The sequence below is a fragment of the Apodemus sylvaticus genome, chromosome 4 (genome assembly GCF_947179515.1).
Source record: "Apodemus sylvaticus chromosome 4, mApoSyl1.1, whole genome shotgun sequence".
Classification (NCBI taxonomy): domain Eukaryota; kingdom Metazoa; phylum Chordata; class Mammalia; order Rodentia; family Muridae; genus Apodemus; species Apodemus sylvaticus.
This window is the reverse complement of record NC_067475.1, coordinates 68,783,454-68,799,212: the sequence shown is the minus strand read 5'-3', so window position 1 is coordinate 68,799,212 and position 15,759 is coordinate 68,783,454. Positions and strand designations below refer to the sequence as shown.

Below are 15,759 nucleotides of genomic sequence, written 5' to 3'. Positions count from 1 at the left end.
ATTAAAGGTATCACCAAAGTCATCTAATTTTTATTCTGTGTATTGGTGTTTTGCATGCATGCATATTTATGCACCATATACTTCTCTCCCTCTCTACCTCCCCCCTCCCTCTGAGTCAGGTTTTCTGTTTAATACCTCTGGCTGTCCTGGACTTGCTTTGTAGAGCAGGCTGTCCTCAAACCTGCCTCTGACTACTGTGTGCTCCGATTGAAGGTGTGCACTGCCACACCTGGGATGCCTGGTGCTTTTGGAAGCCAGAAGAAAGTGACTGATCCTTTGAACTGGATTTACAAGAAGTTGTGAGCTATATGTGAGTGCCAGGAAATGAACTCAGGTCTTCTGAAAGATCAGTACGTGCTCTAAACCACTGAGCTGTCCATCTATTCAGCTCTGAAAACACTTTTTTAAAAAAATGATTTACTTATTTATGTATATGCATACACCATTGCTCTCTTCAGACATACCAGAAGAAAGCATCAGACCCCATTACAGATGGTTGTGAGCCATCAGGTGATTGCTGGGAATTGAACTCAGGACCTCTGGAAGAGCAGTCAGTGCTCTTAACTGCTGAGCCATCTCTCCAGTCCATTTGTTTTCTTTTTGTTTTTTTGAAAACATTCTTTTAATTACATTTACTCAGTGAATATGCATGCTCAAGTGTGTGTGCTTGTGTATAAGCCCAGGCATACATGCCTTGTTACATGTGACGTCAAAGGAAAACTTACAGGCCTCAACCATCCTTCTTGTGGGTCCTGGGCTCAAACTCAGGTTGTTAGGCTTTGCCTTTGCCCCGAGGAAGCTCACCAGCCTATGTAAGCCTTTTGCTTGCTTGTTTGTTTGTACAGTAAGACACTCCACTGGCCAGAAGCATTGTGGCTGTCGAAACTCTCTAATCCCATTGTCTATTTACAACAAGGTTAAGGGATGCTGAGAACCCTTGAAACTGCCCTGAGGTTGCGAAAGTCACACTGTCTAGGACATTATCAGAGACATTGACCTCTATACCTGGGGAAAAAGATGCTCTCCACCACATAGAAGTCTTGCATGAGGACGTCACGCTCTGGCTTGGTGCTCAGGCTGCCCACAGTGTGAGTGATGCCTAACTGGATGGCACCTTTCAAGGCTGATGAAGTTGTCTAAGAAAACAGGAAAGATAACCAAAATGTTCTGGTACCAAGTCTAACCAAAGTCTGGCCATGGTAGCAGCTGCCTAAATTCCAGAGCACAGAAACAAGAGGGCTGCCATAGACTGAAGGCCAGACAGAGACCCTGTCTGTATTTCAACTCTCCAACCCTTAAAAACAAAACAAAACTAAACAAACCAAAGGTGGCACACACCTAGAATCTCACCAAGTAAGTGGTTAAACAAGAAATTTACAAATTTAGGTCACCTTGGGTTATACCTGATCTTAGAAAACTAAACCAAGCAACCAAACCCACGAAATTCATAAGAAAAACTGTAAAGAAACACTTGAAAGCAAATGACCTTCTAATAGGTTGGATAGAATGTAGACTACCCCAGTTCTCTACATTGCAATTAAACCTGGAACGATATAGCAAACAGGAAAGCTGCAGGAGCAGAGAGGGCCATATGTGCAGGCCTGCCTGCTAGGGGAGAGCTTAGTACTACTGCTTGCCCCGGGGCTAGCTGTCTCCCCCACCCCGAACATTTAATTCATCTGATAAAGAATCTAACTGAGGGGGCTGGAGAGATGGCTCAGCGGTTAAGAGCAACGACTGCTCTTCCGAAGGTCCTGAGTTCAAATCCCAGCAACCACATGGTAGCTCACAACCATCTGTAACAAGATCTGACTCCCTCTTCCAGTGTGTCTGAAGACAGCTACAGTGTACTTATATATAATAATAAATAAATCTTAAAAAAAAATAATCTAACTGAAATTCAGAGTCTAATTTGACTGTATAGTTATAAATGCTTTGGTCCTCTAAAAGGACAACTGTTTCTTCTAAGAACATGAAAGTAGTTTAAAAAAACAAAACAAAATAACCTTTATTGAAAAAGAAAACATGGTCAAGAATGGTGGTGCATACCTATGCGCGAACGAACACACACACACACACACACACACACACACACACACACAGAGCAACTCTACCAGACGGGGATGCATCCCATTTTGGTCCTTTGCAACACCCTATCTTGTGTTGGTAGAGGAAAAGACACTGGAAGAACTGGTTTCTAGCCATTCTGTAAAACACCACTGGTATTACCAGGCGACTTGAAACTAAAATTTTAAATTAAGAAGAATCAAAAAGCTTAAAAAAGAAAGAAAGGAAGGAAAGGAAAGGGGAAAGGGGGAAGGGGGAAGGGGGAAGGGGGAAGGGAGAAGGGAGAAAGGGGAAAGAGGGAAAGGGGAAAGGGGAAAGGGGAAAGGGGAAGGGGAAGGGGAAAGGGGAAAGGGGAAAGGGGAAAGGGGAAAGGGGAAAAGGGGAAAGGGGAAAAGGGGAAAGGGGAAGGGGGGAAGGGGGAAAGGGGGAAAGGGGGAAGGGGAAAGGGGAAAGGGGGAAGGGGGAAGGGGAAGGGGAAAGGGGGAATGGGAAAGGGGAAGGGGAAAGGGGGGAAGGGGGGAAGGGGGAAGGGGGGGAAGGGGGAAAGGGGGAAGGGGGAAGGGGGGAAGGGGGAAAGGGGGAAGGGGGAAAGGGGGGAAGGGGGAAGGGGGGAAGGGGGAAAGGGGGAAAGGGGGAAAGGGGGAAAGGGGGAAAGGGGGAAAGGGGGAAAGGGGGAAAGGGGAAAGGGGAAAGGGGAAAGGGGAAAGGGGGAAGGGGAAAGGGGAAAGGGGAAAGGGGAAAGGGGAAAGGGGAAAGGGGAAAGGGGAAAGGGGAAAGGGGAAAGGGGGGGGCAACAGAGGGAGAAGGATGACTCACTGTTCACAGAACTGGCTGTTCTTCCCGAGGGCTCAACCACCAAATGGTGGCTTCCCAAGTATCTGTAACTCCAGTTTGAGGGAGTCCAACATCCTCTCTGGTCTCTCTGCGGCCCCCAGTAGTACATACCTTTAATCCCAACATTTGGGAGGCAAAGACAGGTGGATCTGTCAGAGCTGGCCTGGCCTACACAGTGGGTTTGAGGACAGTGAGGGCTATGGAAGGGGACCATGTCTTAAAAACAAAAGGATGAACCAACACTAGATTTTTCATTAGTAAGTCTCCTTTAAATCCACATATAAAAAAAATTCATTCTTTGTGAATTAAATTTTAAAACACAAGTTACGAAAGGGTTGGGTGTGGTGGTGTAGCTTTTAATTCCAGCACTTAGGCAGAGACAGGCAGATCTCAAGTGAGAATTTTTTGTTTGTTTGTTTGGATTTGGTTTTGGTTTTTTCTGAGACAGGGTTTCTCTGTATAGCCCTGGCTGCCCTGGAACTCACTCTGTAGACCAGGCTGGCCTCGATGTCAGAAATCTGCCCGCCTCTGCCTCCCAGAGTGCTGGGATTACAGGCATGTGCTACCACTGCCCGGCTCTAATGAGAATTCTATAATTTTGGTTTCTTTAAAAACACAGAAATAGTCTAAGAACATACTTTAGGTTTTAATCCCAGGTGTAGGGATGTGCTTTGGACTCTGCAGCAGCTGAATGTGATTTGCCTTGTGCTCTAGTAGAGACATGGTTTTGCAAGTTGCAGATAGTTTTTGGGATTCTGTGACACTTGGAATTCTGGGAACTTTTCAGAGAGTATATAAATGCTAGGGCCCCTAGAGGTAGGGCTGGTGGCTGGTCAGGAGGTTGGTCTGAGTTTGCTAGTAGCCGAAGTCAAAGATGGAACAAAAGGAAAAAACTCGAACAGGGATCTCTCTCTTTTCCTTCGACCCTTCTTTGTCTGTCTAGCGACAGGGGATGAAATGGGTGGGGTGGGAGGAATAAAGGGTGAAGAAAGAAGAACCCACCAAGTATTACAGACCTCTGTGGATCTGAGATAGCATAGAGTACACTGTGAGTTCCAGGACTACCAAGGCCAAATAGAGAAACCATGGCTCAAAGAAACAGAACAAGAAAAACACTGTTTATGGAGAACACTATCAAAAGAGATTAGCCAGGCATGGTGACTCATCCCTATAATCTCAGCACTTGGGAGGCTGAGGGAGAAAGACTACAGAGTTCTAGGTCAGCCTGTGATAAAAAGAGAAACTATCTCAAAACAAGGGGGGAAATACAGTAACAGTGTTGCCTTTAGTGTGTTCCTAAAGTAAGGTGATCTACCCAGGCTGTCCAGACTCACCTTCTTGTATGTAGTCTCTCCAGAGGAATCAACACTTCGATGGCCTATTTTCTTAACAGGCATGACAGAGGCACAAGGTCCCTAAAAGAAAAAGATTAAGGTTAATAGCCAGGCCGTGGTGGTGCACGCCTGTAATCCCAGCACTCTGGGAGGCAGAGGCAGGCAGATCTCTGAGTTCGAGGCCAGCCTGGTCTACAGAGTGAGTTCCAGGACAGCCGGGGATATACAGAGAAACCCTGTCTTGAAAAAAACCAAATTCCCCCCCCCCCAAAAAAGAGAGAGATTAATGTAAGGCCAGGTAGTGATACACACCTAATAACCCCAGCATTTGAGAGGACGAGGTAAAACGATTGTTGATACAAGGCTAACTAACTTAGGCGACAAAGTAAGCCAATGTTATCCTGTGGTCCATAGTTGAGACAGTCTTAAAAGCTCAAAAAGATAATATTATTAGTCCCACATAATATGATAAACTGTTATAATGATAGTACATTAAAATAACTGAGAAAGCTAGAAAGATGGCTCAGTAGTTAAGAACATTTGTTGCTCTTACAAAGGACCCAAGCTTACACACAGCACCCACGTAACCCGTTCCAGAGCATCGTAAGTCCTCTTTGGGCAGCAGGCATGCACACAGTACATATATACATGCAGGCAAAACATTGATACAAGTAAAATAAACAACCCCCACCACTTAAAAACAAAGCAGGCAGTGGGGAGACGGCTCAATGATTAAGAATATTAGCTGCTCTTTCGGGGGACCTAAGTTTAAGTCCCAGCACCTACTTATCAGTTCACAAGCATCTGTAACTCCAGTCCCAGCCAACTCCATGGGAACCAGGCACACTGTAGGCAAAACATCCATACACAGGAAGTAAAATCCATTAAGTCTCAAAAAATTTTAAAAAGTAGAACTAGGTCAAGTTCCAAGAAAGCTAGACTAACTACACAGAGAAACCCTGTCTCAAAACCAGAAGGAAGGAAGGAAGGAAGGAAGGAAGGAAGGAAGGAAGGAAGGAAGGAAGGAAGGAAGGAAGGAAGGAAGGAAGGAAGGAAGTGGAAAAAGGTTAAGCATCACCTATAAAAGCAAACAAAGCAGCAGGTGCCAAGCTGCATCCACCTACGACCCCAGCACTCGGGAACCTGACAAGGTGAGTATTCTTTAGGTATTTGACATATTTAACTTTTATGGCTTTTTATTTTGTTTTGTTTTTAAAGACAAAGTCGCACTAGGTATTCCTGAACTAGAATTTGGGAGATTACCCTGCCTCTGTCTCCCGTAGAACATGGTGAAGCACACCTTTAATCCCAGCACTCAGAGGCAGAAGAAGCTCTGTGAGTTCTAGGCCAGTCTGGTCTACATAGTGAGACCCTGTCTCTAATAATGGAAACAATAATAGTAACAGTAGTAGTAACTTTTAAAGGCTTATCCTTATTTTCTATTAAGTTCCACTGAGAAATTATTACCCCTCTAACCTTCAACTCAAGCAGAACTCTATTTAAAATGAATTTACCCCCAGAACTGATCTGGCCATCAGCAATATGAGGAATTCTATAAATGAAGTAGTAAAAGGCTGAGGCAATAAACGACTTCTGTGAAGTGAGAAACTTGAGTACTTTAGAGAAACTTTTTTATTTTTATTTTATGTGCACTGGTATTTAGCCCACGAGGGTGCCGGGGCCCCTGGAACTAGATGGACAGCTTAAGCTGCACGTGGCTGCTGTGTATCATGACATTATTTGTTGGAAGGGAGGGTCAGAGGACAACTTTCAGGAGTTGGCTCTCTTCTTCCATGGTGTGGATCCCAAGGATTGAACTCAGGTCGGTCCTCAGGCTTGGCAGAAATCCCCTTTACTCGCTCGCCAGGTACAGAGCACACACCTTATTCCCAGCATGTGTGTGGGAAAGAGGGGCAATGGAATCTAAGATTTCCAGGTCATCCAGAGACACAAGAGAGAGTCCTTGTCTCAAAAAACAAAATACTTGCCAAGCGGTGGTGGCACAAGTCTTTAATCCCAGCACTCAGGAGGCAAGAGTTAGCAGATCTCCATGAGTTTGAGGCCAGCCTGGTCAGCAGAGCAAATTCTAGGACAACCAGGACTGCACAGAGAATTCATATCTTGAAAAAAACAAAAAAACAAAAGCAAAGAAACAAAAAAACTCACAATGTCTCCACAGGAGAGCCATCTCACCAGACTTGGAGAGATTCCCACGTGCATGCTATGACTTTGCATACCACCCACATAACAGCACCAGAAATAGGAGAGGAGTGAGATCATCAGAGCAAATTCTAACTAGATATTGCCAGGAGTCACTACTGCAGTGTAACAGAAACGAAGCTACTCTTCATGTCATTATCCACCAGGTTAGGAAGGCAGAAGACAGGACTAGTGAAAATGGTTGCCACAATCACAAGCCCAGTCAGTAACTGGGAAGCAGGAATAGCATGATCAACAGTTCAAGTCCAATCTTGGTTATGTACTGAGTTTCAGCGACATGAGGTCTAACATAATAACAAAACAACAAACATCTTAAAAGATATTCTAAGAGAAAAGGCTGGCATCTCATAAAAAAGTGGCATGTTAACGTCCTGGGCACCCCAACACACAGACAGGAGTGAAGCAGGCCCAAGAGCCGGACTAGGAAGGCCCAGCAAACCGAACATACTGCCGAGGGCAGAGTGCACACACCTGCGAGCCCACTCTTTGGGAGGCTGAGGCAAGAAGAAGACTGCCCAAAGCCCTCCCCAGTTTGTCATTCCTGCCTCATCCCTCCCACTGCACCCCAGGCTCTGCAAAGTGCAGTTTGTCTTCTCCACCCAAGACTACCAGCAGAGCAGAGTTCTTCTGCCCTCATCCCGGTCCCCCATCCACCCACCTACTTTCAAAAAAAACCCAGCTCCGACTGACTCTGGTGTTGGAGGCCAGGCTTCCCAGCCACAAAGACTACTTTTAGTAGAAAAGAAATTGAATTAAAAAAATCAGGAGTCAAAAAAAAAAAAAAAGCTGTCCAAAGTCCCAAGTTACTTTACGCTATATAGTGAATACCAGGCTAACCTGAGTACAGAGATTCTGTCTCCAAAACCAAACATGGATCGGGCAAATAGCTCAGGTGGAAGAGTGTCTGTCTGCCTGCAAAAGGTCTGACTTCCTCTGAACCTTGGAATAAGCCTGGTGTGGTGGTGCTTGTCTGGAATACCAAACTTTAGGAGGGGGAGGCAGAGGACCTGGAGTTTAAGGCCAACCTCAGAGGCCTTAAACAAAGCACACTGGGAGACCAGTCTTGATTAAATGAGACCCTACCTCAAAAGTAAATAAATAAAACTCAAAATACATTAGAAATAATCACTATAAGATATTACAGCCAGATGTGATAGTATATCTTTAATAACAAAAATTTGGATGCAGAGGTAGAGAGAGCTCTGTGAGTGTGAGGCCAGCCTAGTCTAAATAATGGCTTCCAAGACAGCCAGAGCCATGTTAAAAAAAAAAAAAAAAACCCTCTCAAAAAAACCAAAAGTGAATATTGTATTATTGTCTCCAAGATAGCTCAGCATGAAGACCAGTATTAGACCCCATGTAAAAGCTTGGTAGATGTAGCATCCCACTGTAATTCCAGATCATAGGAGGCAGAGACAAGATCCCCAAATCAAGTTGGCTAGCCTGAGTAGCCAAATTACTTTGTTTGAGACTCAGCAACAGCCGGGCGGTGGTGGCGCACGCCTTTAATCCCAGCACTTGGGAGGCAGAGGCAGGTGGATTTCTGAGTTCTAGGCCAGCCTGGTCTACAGAGTGAGTTCCAGGACAGCCAGGGCTACACAGAGAAACCCTGTCTCAAAAAAAAAAAAAAAAAAAAAAGAGACTCAGCAACAGACTCTGCCTCAATGCATAAGGCAGAGGATCATCTACACTGCGTGTGCATGTATGTTGAGACACCTGACATCAACCTCCCATCTCTCCACACATGCAGTGCTCCCACACATGCACACACATCACATATACCATATACACTAAAAACAAAACAAAACAAAAAAACCCCAGGTGTGGCAGCACAGATCTTTAGTCCCAACACTCAGAGTCAGAGGCAGGTGGATTCCAGTCCAGGTCAGTCTGGAATTCTAGGACAGCCAGGTCTGTTGCTCAGAAGAACCATGCGTCAAAACAACAACAAAACAAAAACCTCACAAATTCCCTAAACAAACATAGACTTGTATGTAGACAGGTCCACATAATCCTTGTGCTGCAGAAGCTGAGAGAGGAGGATGAGTGTGCGGACAAGGGGCAACAGTAACGCCCCCTCTCAAAAGAGCTATGTAACTTCTAGTAGACTAAAAAGATGCAAAAACAGCAGTATCTAGGCTGTGGATGCAGCTCAATAGTAGAGTGCTCACCTAACACACACCAGACCCTGAATTTGATCCCCAATCTCATCACACCAACACCCACCCAATACACAAACAGCATTCAAGGAAACATGGCTGATTCTCACTTGAGGCAGATCAAGATCAGGGGCACCGTGGCAAAGAAAAAGTGACATGTTGAAAAAGCGGTAAAGCAACAAAACTACAAAATGAAAACACAGGATGGTGAAAAGTCTGCCACTGACAGACAGGTAGAGATCCTGCAAAGGTCCCAACGATGATTGCAGACAAGAGGCCACACACACACACACACACACACACACACACACACTAATCTTAACAGACCTAGCAAGTGAACTCTCAAACTTTTCTGTACAGTATGATCTTTATACTAAGTCTTGGGATCTAGTCTACAGTTCTCTCTCTCTCTCTCTCTCTCTCTCTCTCTCTCTCTCTCTCTCTCTCTCTCTCTCTCTCTCTCTCTCTCGGTGTGTGTGTGTGTGTGTGTACATATATATATATATTTTAAAGGTTTATTTATTTTATGCATATGAGTACATCTCAGACACCCGAGAAGAGGGCATCAGATCTCATTACAGATGGTTGTGAGCCACCATGTGGTTGCTGAGAATTGAGCAGTCAGTGCTCTTAACCGCTGAGCCATCTCTCCAGCCCCCATCTGTATATTTTTAATTACTGCTATGTTTAATATAAGAATATTATTCTTTTGAAGCAGTTGTACATATTTTTCTTTGAAAATGTCAAACGTATCTCTCTCTCTCTCACACCTACACACCCACCCTATCTACTTTTTAAGACATAAACAAAGAGACAGCCATGTCTAACCCATAGCCTGCATATGGACCAAGATAATATAACCCAACACAAAACCATAATCTTACTTAAAATACCATGAGACATTTTGGCATTTTCTTTCTTTTTGTAACTCAATTACATGGCTCTCAAGTATGACCTCTATACAGCAAGGGACTGAGATATCAGAGTTACACTAGTTTTAGCAAGCAGTGAATCAATATGAAACTCACCTCAGATACTGTGACTCTCTTGATTCCAGATGCTGCTGCTTAAAAACAAAACAAAACAAAACTTAAGCATATATAAACACGATCACAAAATCTCTACTGAACTCATACTGAAAGGACCAAAGTTTACATCAACCTAAACATGGTCATGAACTAATGGCACTAATACCAAATCCTTTTCTACAGCACTTTAAAAAAAAAAAAAAGCTCATTTAAAATAAAATTTACTTATTTATTGTGTTGTATATGTGTGTACCTCACTCATGTAGGCACCTGTGTACCACAGCCCTTGTGCAAAGGGTAACTGTGAAGAACTAATTTTTGCTTTCCATCTTTATTATTCTTCATTCATTCATTCATTCGTTCATTCATTCATTCATTTTGGAGGCAGTCTCCTGCCTCTATGCTGCTTTCGTGGTTCCTGGCTTGTGAGCCTTCTTGAGTCTCCTACCCCTACCTCCTTTCCTGCTGGCATCACAAGTGAGCCCACAGCGGTCCAGAGCGAGCTTGAGTACGTAGTCGTGGACCAGCTCAGCCATCCCCAGGCAACAGCACTTTTTTTTACTTTTTTTTTCAGAGCTGAGAACAGAACCCAAGACCCTAGCAAGTGCTCCACCCAAGAGCACTTTTTAAATGTTCTTTCTTCCTCCTTTTCCATATGGACAAGGGCCTTCTGCATATTCTATTCTTACTCTTAATCACCTAAGTCATTTGGTCATATTCTCCTTTTGTAATTTATTATTACATGTGTGGTATGTCTGTCATGTGACTCATAGCACACATGAGGCAGTCAGAGGGCAACTTTGTGGAGTTAATTCTCTTCTTCCACCTTATGTAGATTCTATAGATCAGGCTCACATTATTAAGCTTGTGCAGTAAGTGCTTTTATCCACTGAGCCATCTCACCATCCCAGTGTTAATAACCTTTTTGTTCTTTCTTTGTTTTCAAGACAGCATTTCTTTTGTATAGTCCTGGCTGTCCTGGAAGACACTCTGTAGATCAGACTGGCCTAGAACTCAGAGATCTACCTGTTTCTGCCTCCTGAGTGCTGGGATTAAAGCCATGCTCCACCATGACTAGCAACTGTTAATATATTTAACTATCACAAAAAATCTCAGTGACACCATTTCAAAAAGAGAAAGAGTCCAAGAGACAAACAGATATCCAAGGAGTTCAGTGTGGCAGCATATCCCCACAGTTCTAGCACTTCAGAGGCTGGGGCAGAAAGATTATCAAAGCATTGCTAGTTCAAGGTCAGAGTAGGCTACACAATAAACATAAGCTCAAATAAAAGAACAGTAAGATTTACCTTGATGGGTGGTAGTAGTACACCACCAGCACTTGGGAGGCAGAGGCAGGTGGATTTCTGAGTTCGAGGCCAGCCTGGTATACAGAGTGAGTTCCAGGACAGCCAGGGCTACACAAGAGAAACCCTGTCTCAAATAACCAAAAAACAAAACAAGATTTACCTCCACAGATAAAACCAGAACATCGGGCTGGGAGAGAATACTTGCTAGAATATATAAGATCTAGATTTGTTTCCCAGGACTTGGAGGTGGACTTGTAATTCCAGTACTTGGAAAATGGAAGTAAAGTCATGTTAGGTTACAGAGTGAATTCAAGGAGAGCCTGAACCATAAGATACTGTCTTATACAAATAATAGACTATTGTTGGTCAGAAATGTTTTCTAGTATTTGTTGACAATATTGTCAGTAGCTTTGCATTTGTGGCATACACCTTTAATCCCAGCAATTGGGAGGCAGGGGCAGGCGGAGGCAAAGGAAGGCAAGTTCCTGTTCAAGTCCAGTCTTGTCTACAAAGCAAGCTCCATAACAGCCAGGACTATACAGAGAAACCCTTCCTTGAAAAACAAAATAGGGGCTGGAGAGATGACTCAGCAGTTAAGACTGCTCTTCTGAAGGTCCTCAGTTCAAATCCCAGCAACCACATGCTGGCTCACAATCATCTGTAATAAGATCTGACGCCCTCTTCTGGTCTGTCTGAAGACAGCAACAGTGTACTTAAAAAAAAAAAAAAGGAAAGAAAAAAACAAACAAACATCTTTAGCATATATTATCTTATAATTCATGCTCATAGTCCATACATTTCTTTACAGGTAGAGAAGTCAAATACAAGTCAGGTGAATTCTGACACTAAGATTAACTCTCCTACTTAAAGGGAAACTTTTTTTAGGATTTTAGGAACCTTCCCTCCCCATCTAAAAAAACTCTGAAGTCTCTTTAGTTAAATATTCACACTATTATGTCCCATACTTGGAAAAATACATGCTACCCCAGATGAGGATACATCACCTGATGACGTGTGTATGGTAATATAGGCTGACAGCTTGCCTATAAAGGCTATAAAGTAAGTCTTCACTGACTTAAAAAAACAAACTAAGCTGTGGCAGTGAAGCCAGGGCCTTGTGCATATTGACCAGCTATTCCCACACAGAGCTCCACTTCGCAGCCCCAGATAAATGTACTTCCACTTTCTCCCCTTCACTCAGGCATCAACACACTACCTAGCACTAACGCGAACAATTTTAGGAAAACTATTTCTCCCCATGAACAACACACTTATAGCTGTATAATACTATTTTTAAGTTTATAATTTTAAGATAGGGTCTCAGGCCAGGCTAGGTGGCATATGTCTTTAGTGCTAGTACTCTGGAGGTAGAGGAAACTGGATCTAGTGCGTTCAAGCCTAGCCAGGTCTACAAAGTGAGTTCCAGGACAGCCACGGCTATACAGAAAATACCTGTCTTTAAAATGAGAGGGACGGGGGAGGAAGGAAGGGAGGGAGGGACAGGCAGGCAGACATAATATATGAGACAGAGAAAAAAGAGGAGAGGAGAGAGAGGGGAGAGAGGGGAGAGAGGGAGAGAGATAGAGAGAGAGGGAGAGAGAAAAAGAGAGAGGGGGGGAGAGAGAGAGAGAGAGGGAGGGAGAGAGGGAGAGAGAGAGAGAGAGAGAGAGAGAGAGAGAGAGAGAGAGAGAGAGAGAGACAGACTGGGCCTCACCCTAACTACATTTACCTTAGCTAAACTTGTTTCGATGCTGACAACAGAGCCAGCAAATGACCAGCAGGTGAAGGTGCTTGCCACCTAACCCTGATCCCAGGACACATGTGGTAGAGAAGACATCTCTAAAATTTTCCTTTGACTCCTGTAAGCGTGCCATGGCAGACAATACCCCCCCCCCAAAAAAAGATAAATACAATAAGAATTTTTATATGTAGACAGAAGCTTTTTTTTTTTTTTTTTTTTTTTTGGTTTTTCAAGACAGGGTTTCTCTGTGTAGCCCTGGCTGTCCTGAAACTCACTCTGTAGACCAGGCTGGCCTCAAACTCAGAATCCGCTTGCCTCTGCTTCCCAAGTACTGGGATTAAAGGTGTGCCACCACTGACAGAAGCCTTGAGAGGAAAAATTTAAATATTAATTCTTATTATTAAGTGTTTGTTGTTTGTTTTTTATTGCTATTTTTTTGTTCTTTCACAGTACAGGAGAACAAATTCAAGGCTTCAGGGCTGGGAAGACTGCTTAGAGGGCACTTGCCAAAGCCTAATGACCTGAATTTGATCTCTGAGACCCCCCACAAGGAACTGACTATTGTCCTGTGACAGCCCTACACATATGCTGTATACCACATACCCTCACACAAATCCAGACACAATAAATGTTCTACCAGTGAACTGCATTTCTAGCCACAATTATTGTTTGTAGCTATAACAATGATACTGTGATTATGTTACAACGTTCCACCCCCCCCCAAAAGAAATACTTTCCCCCCCTTTGTGGTTTTTGAGGCAGTGTCTTCTGAAGTCTACAATGGCCTCCAATTCACTAAGTAGGCAGGATGACCTTGAGTGCCTAATCCTATTCCATCTCCCTCCCACAGGTGACCAGCAGGCTTGCATCACCACACCCAGGTCTGCAGAAATAAGTCCTCAAGTGTTGGTCAATAAAATTGTAGAACTGAACTTATTCAAGACATTCCAAGATAGAGAGGAGGGAGAATTTGGTGGGAGGGGAATGGAAAAAGAGCAAAGCGGAAAACCAGAAGCTTAGTGGGAAGAAGTAAAAGTTGGGGAGGAAAAAGAGAAGGGAGGGAACACAGGAGAGGGGGAAGAAAGCTGTGGGACCACCACTCTGAGAAGCAGAGGCTCTAATCCATGTTACACAGGGGTTCTAAGGTACCTAGAGAGCGCACTATAAAAGAACACCAAAAGAGTTCACACAACACAAAACTGAGTTTAGCCAGGCTTAGGGGCTTATGCCTCTGGTTAGGGGTAGGGGCAAGTGGATCTCTGTGAGTTCAAGAGCAGCCTGAACTTTCCAACAAATTCCAGACAGACAGACTCACACTGTGAGACTCTACCTCAAAATAAAAGGGGAGGGGGGAGGCAAAACTAAATAGAAAGACAGTATCTCAAAAAACCCGAAACAGCAGCCACAAAAAAGTTGGGCCTGCCAATACACACTAATATTTTCCAGCATTTGAAAGGCTTCTGAAGCAGGAGGATTGCAGTGAATTCCAGACCAGCTTAGGATACACAGTTCTAAGCCAGTGAAAGACTAAATAGCAAGACTTTCACATAAAAATAAGTAAGTCTGGCTTGGTGGTTCATGTATTTTATCTCAGCACTCAGTGGACAGAATCAGGTGGATTTCTGTGAGCTCAAGGCCAGCCTGGTCTACATACAGAGATCCAGGACAAACAGGGCCACATACAGAGATCCTATCTAAAAAACTAAAGAAATGAAATAACATTAAAAGGAGTTAATTATTTATGTAGCCTGTGAGGACTTAGCTTTCCTTTTGTCATAAATGAAAGGTATCTGTCCATTTTCAAGCCAGCAAAGCAATAATCAATAACCATTGATTTTTTTCGAGGCAGGGATTCTCTGTATAGCCTTGGCTGTCCCATAACTTATTCTGTAGACCAGGTTAGCCTTGAACTCAAAAGATCTGCATTGCCTGTCTCCCAAGTGCTGGAAGTAAAGGCTTGCAACACCATTATCTGGGTTAATAATTTTTTTTTAAATCCTTCACAAAAAGCCTCTGAGTTCCAAGTAATAGCACATGCCCATGATCCCAGTACCTGAGAAGCTAAGACAGAAGAATAAAATCAAAGGTCACAATTAGCTACACAGTGACAAAATAGAACATTAGAGCCCAGCAGTAAGCTCACTCACAATAAATTTTAATAAATTAAAATTTTAAACAAAACAGTATGGCATTTCACTACTGTTTTTATATTAGACCAAGAGAAGACTTTTAGCAAGTTTCTTTTAGACATATTGTACTTGCCTATAAGATTTAGTTATTAATTCATGGCAAAAATGTATGTTATCAGAGCTAGAGAGATGGGTTAGCAGTTAAGCCCTGACTGTTCTTCCAGAGCAGATTCAATTCTCAGCATCCACATGGTGGCTCAGAACTAGCTGTAGCTACAGCCCAAGGGATTCTATTCCCTCTTCTGGCCTCCACTGGTACCAAGCACACAATGGTGCACAGAAATACATGCAAGAAAACACCATACACATAAAATAAAAATAAAGTAGATCATTTTTTTAAATTGCATGTTAACGTCTAGTTTCTGAAAGAATGACTAACAATTCACATACTATGCTTGCAAGAGCTCAGAATTTTGATACTTTTGCAGAAAGATTAAGATCCTTTCTGTGCTACTTTCTCCTCTATCAAGGGCTTCTAGCTCAGACAGAATACATTCAGCAAAAAATATCTAGTTTACAGCCAAGTTAGTTGACAGTGACTTTAAGATTAGCAAGGAGAGAGCAGAGAATTTAGCTGCTCCTCTTTGATGTTCAAGGAACTAGGTTTGATCCTAAGTACTAGGAAAAAAAAATAGACTAGCGGGGGAAGTAGCAACACAGCAAGAATATGTACTCAGGAGGGGGAAAAAAAGAACAGAGAGAAAAGAACATGGGCTTTATAATTAGCCATCTAGATCTGCTAGGTCTCAACAGAGAATTAAACATGTTTGATTAATCTGCGCTAGGCCGTTACTTCCTCTATAAAATATAGGGATAGGGCCTGGAGATAATGCAAACTACTTTTCAGAGTGTATTCAAATCTTAAAGGTCTTGGGTCAAT

General features: G+C 43.3%; 1 protein-coding gene across 6 annotated transcripts in view; it reads right to left on the bottom strand.

Annotated features, from left to right (window-relative positions):
* Window positions 1-15,759, bottom strand: part of Pip5k1a (phosphatidylinositol-4-phosphate 5-kinase type 1 alpha) — a 45,897-nt gene that overhangs the window by 14,679 nt on the left and 15,459 nt on the right. For 3 of the 6 annotated variants that reach the window (XM_052179820.1, XM_052179824.1, XM_052179822.1), the window contains exons 2-4: window positions 9,643-9,680; window positions 4,236-4,316; window positions 1,006-1,136 (exon numbers count right to left, since the gene is read on the bottom strand). In XM_052179820.1, coding sequence (XP_052035780.1) covers window positions 1,006-1,136; window positions 4,236-4,316; window positions 9,643-9,680 — 250 coding nt within the window. The remainder of the gene's footprint in view (window positions 1-1,005; window positions 1,137-4,235; window positions 4,317-9,642; window positions 9,681-15,759) is intronic. The other 3 variants (XM_052179821.1, XM_052179823.1, XM_052179826.1) reach the window with 2 other exon arrangements.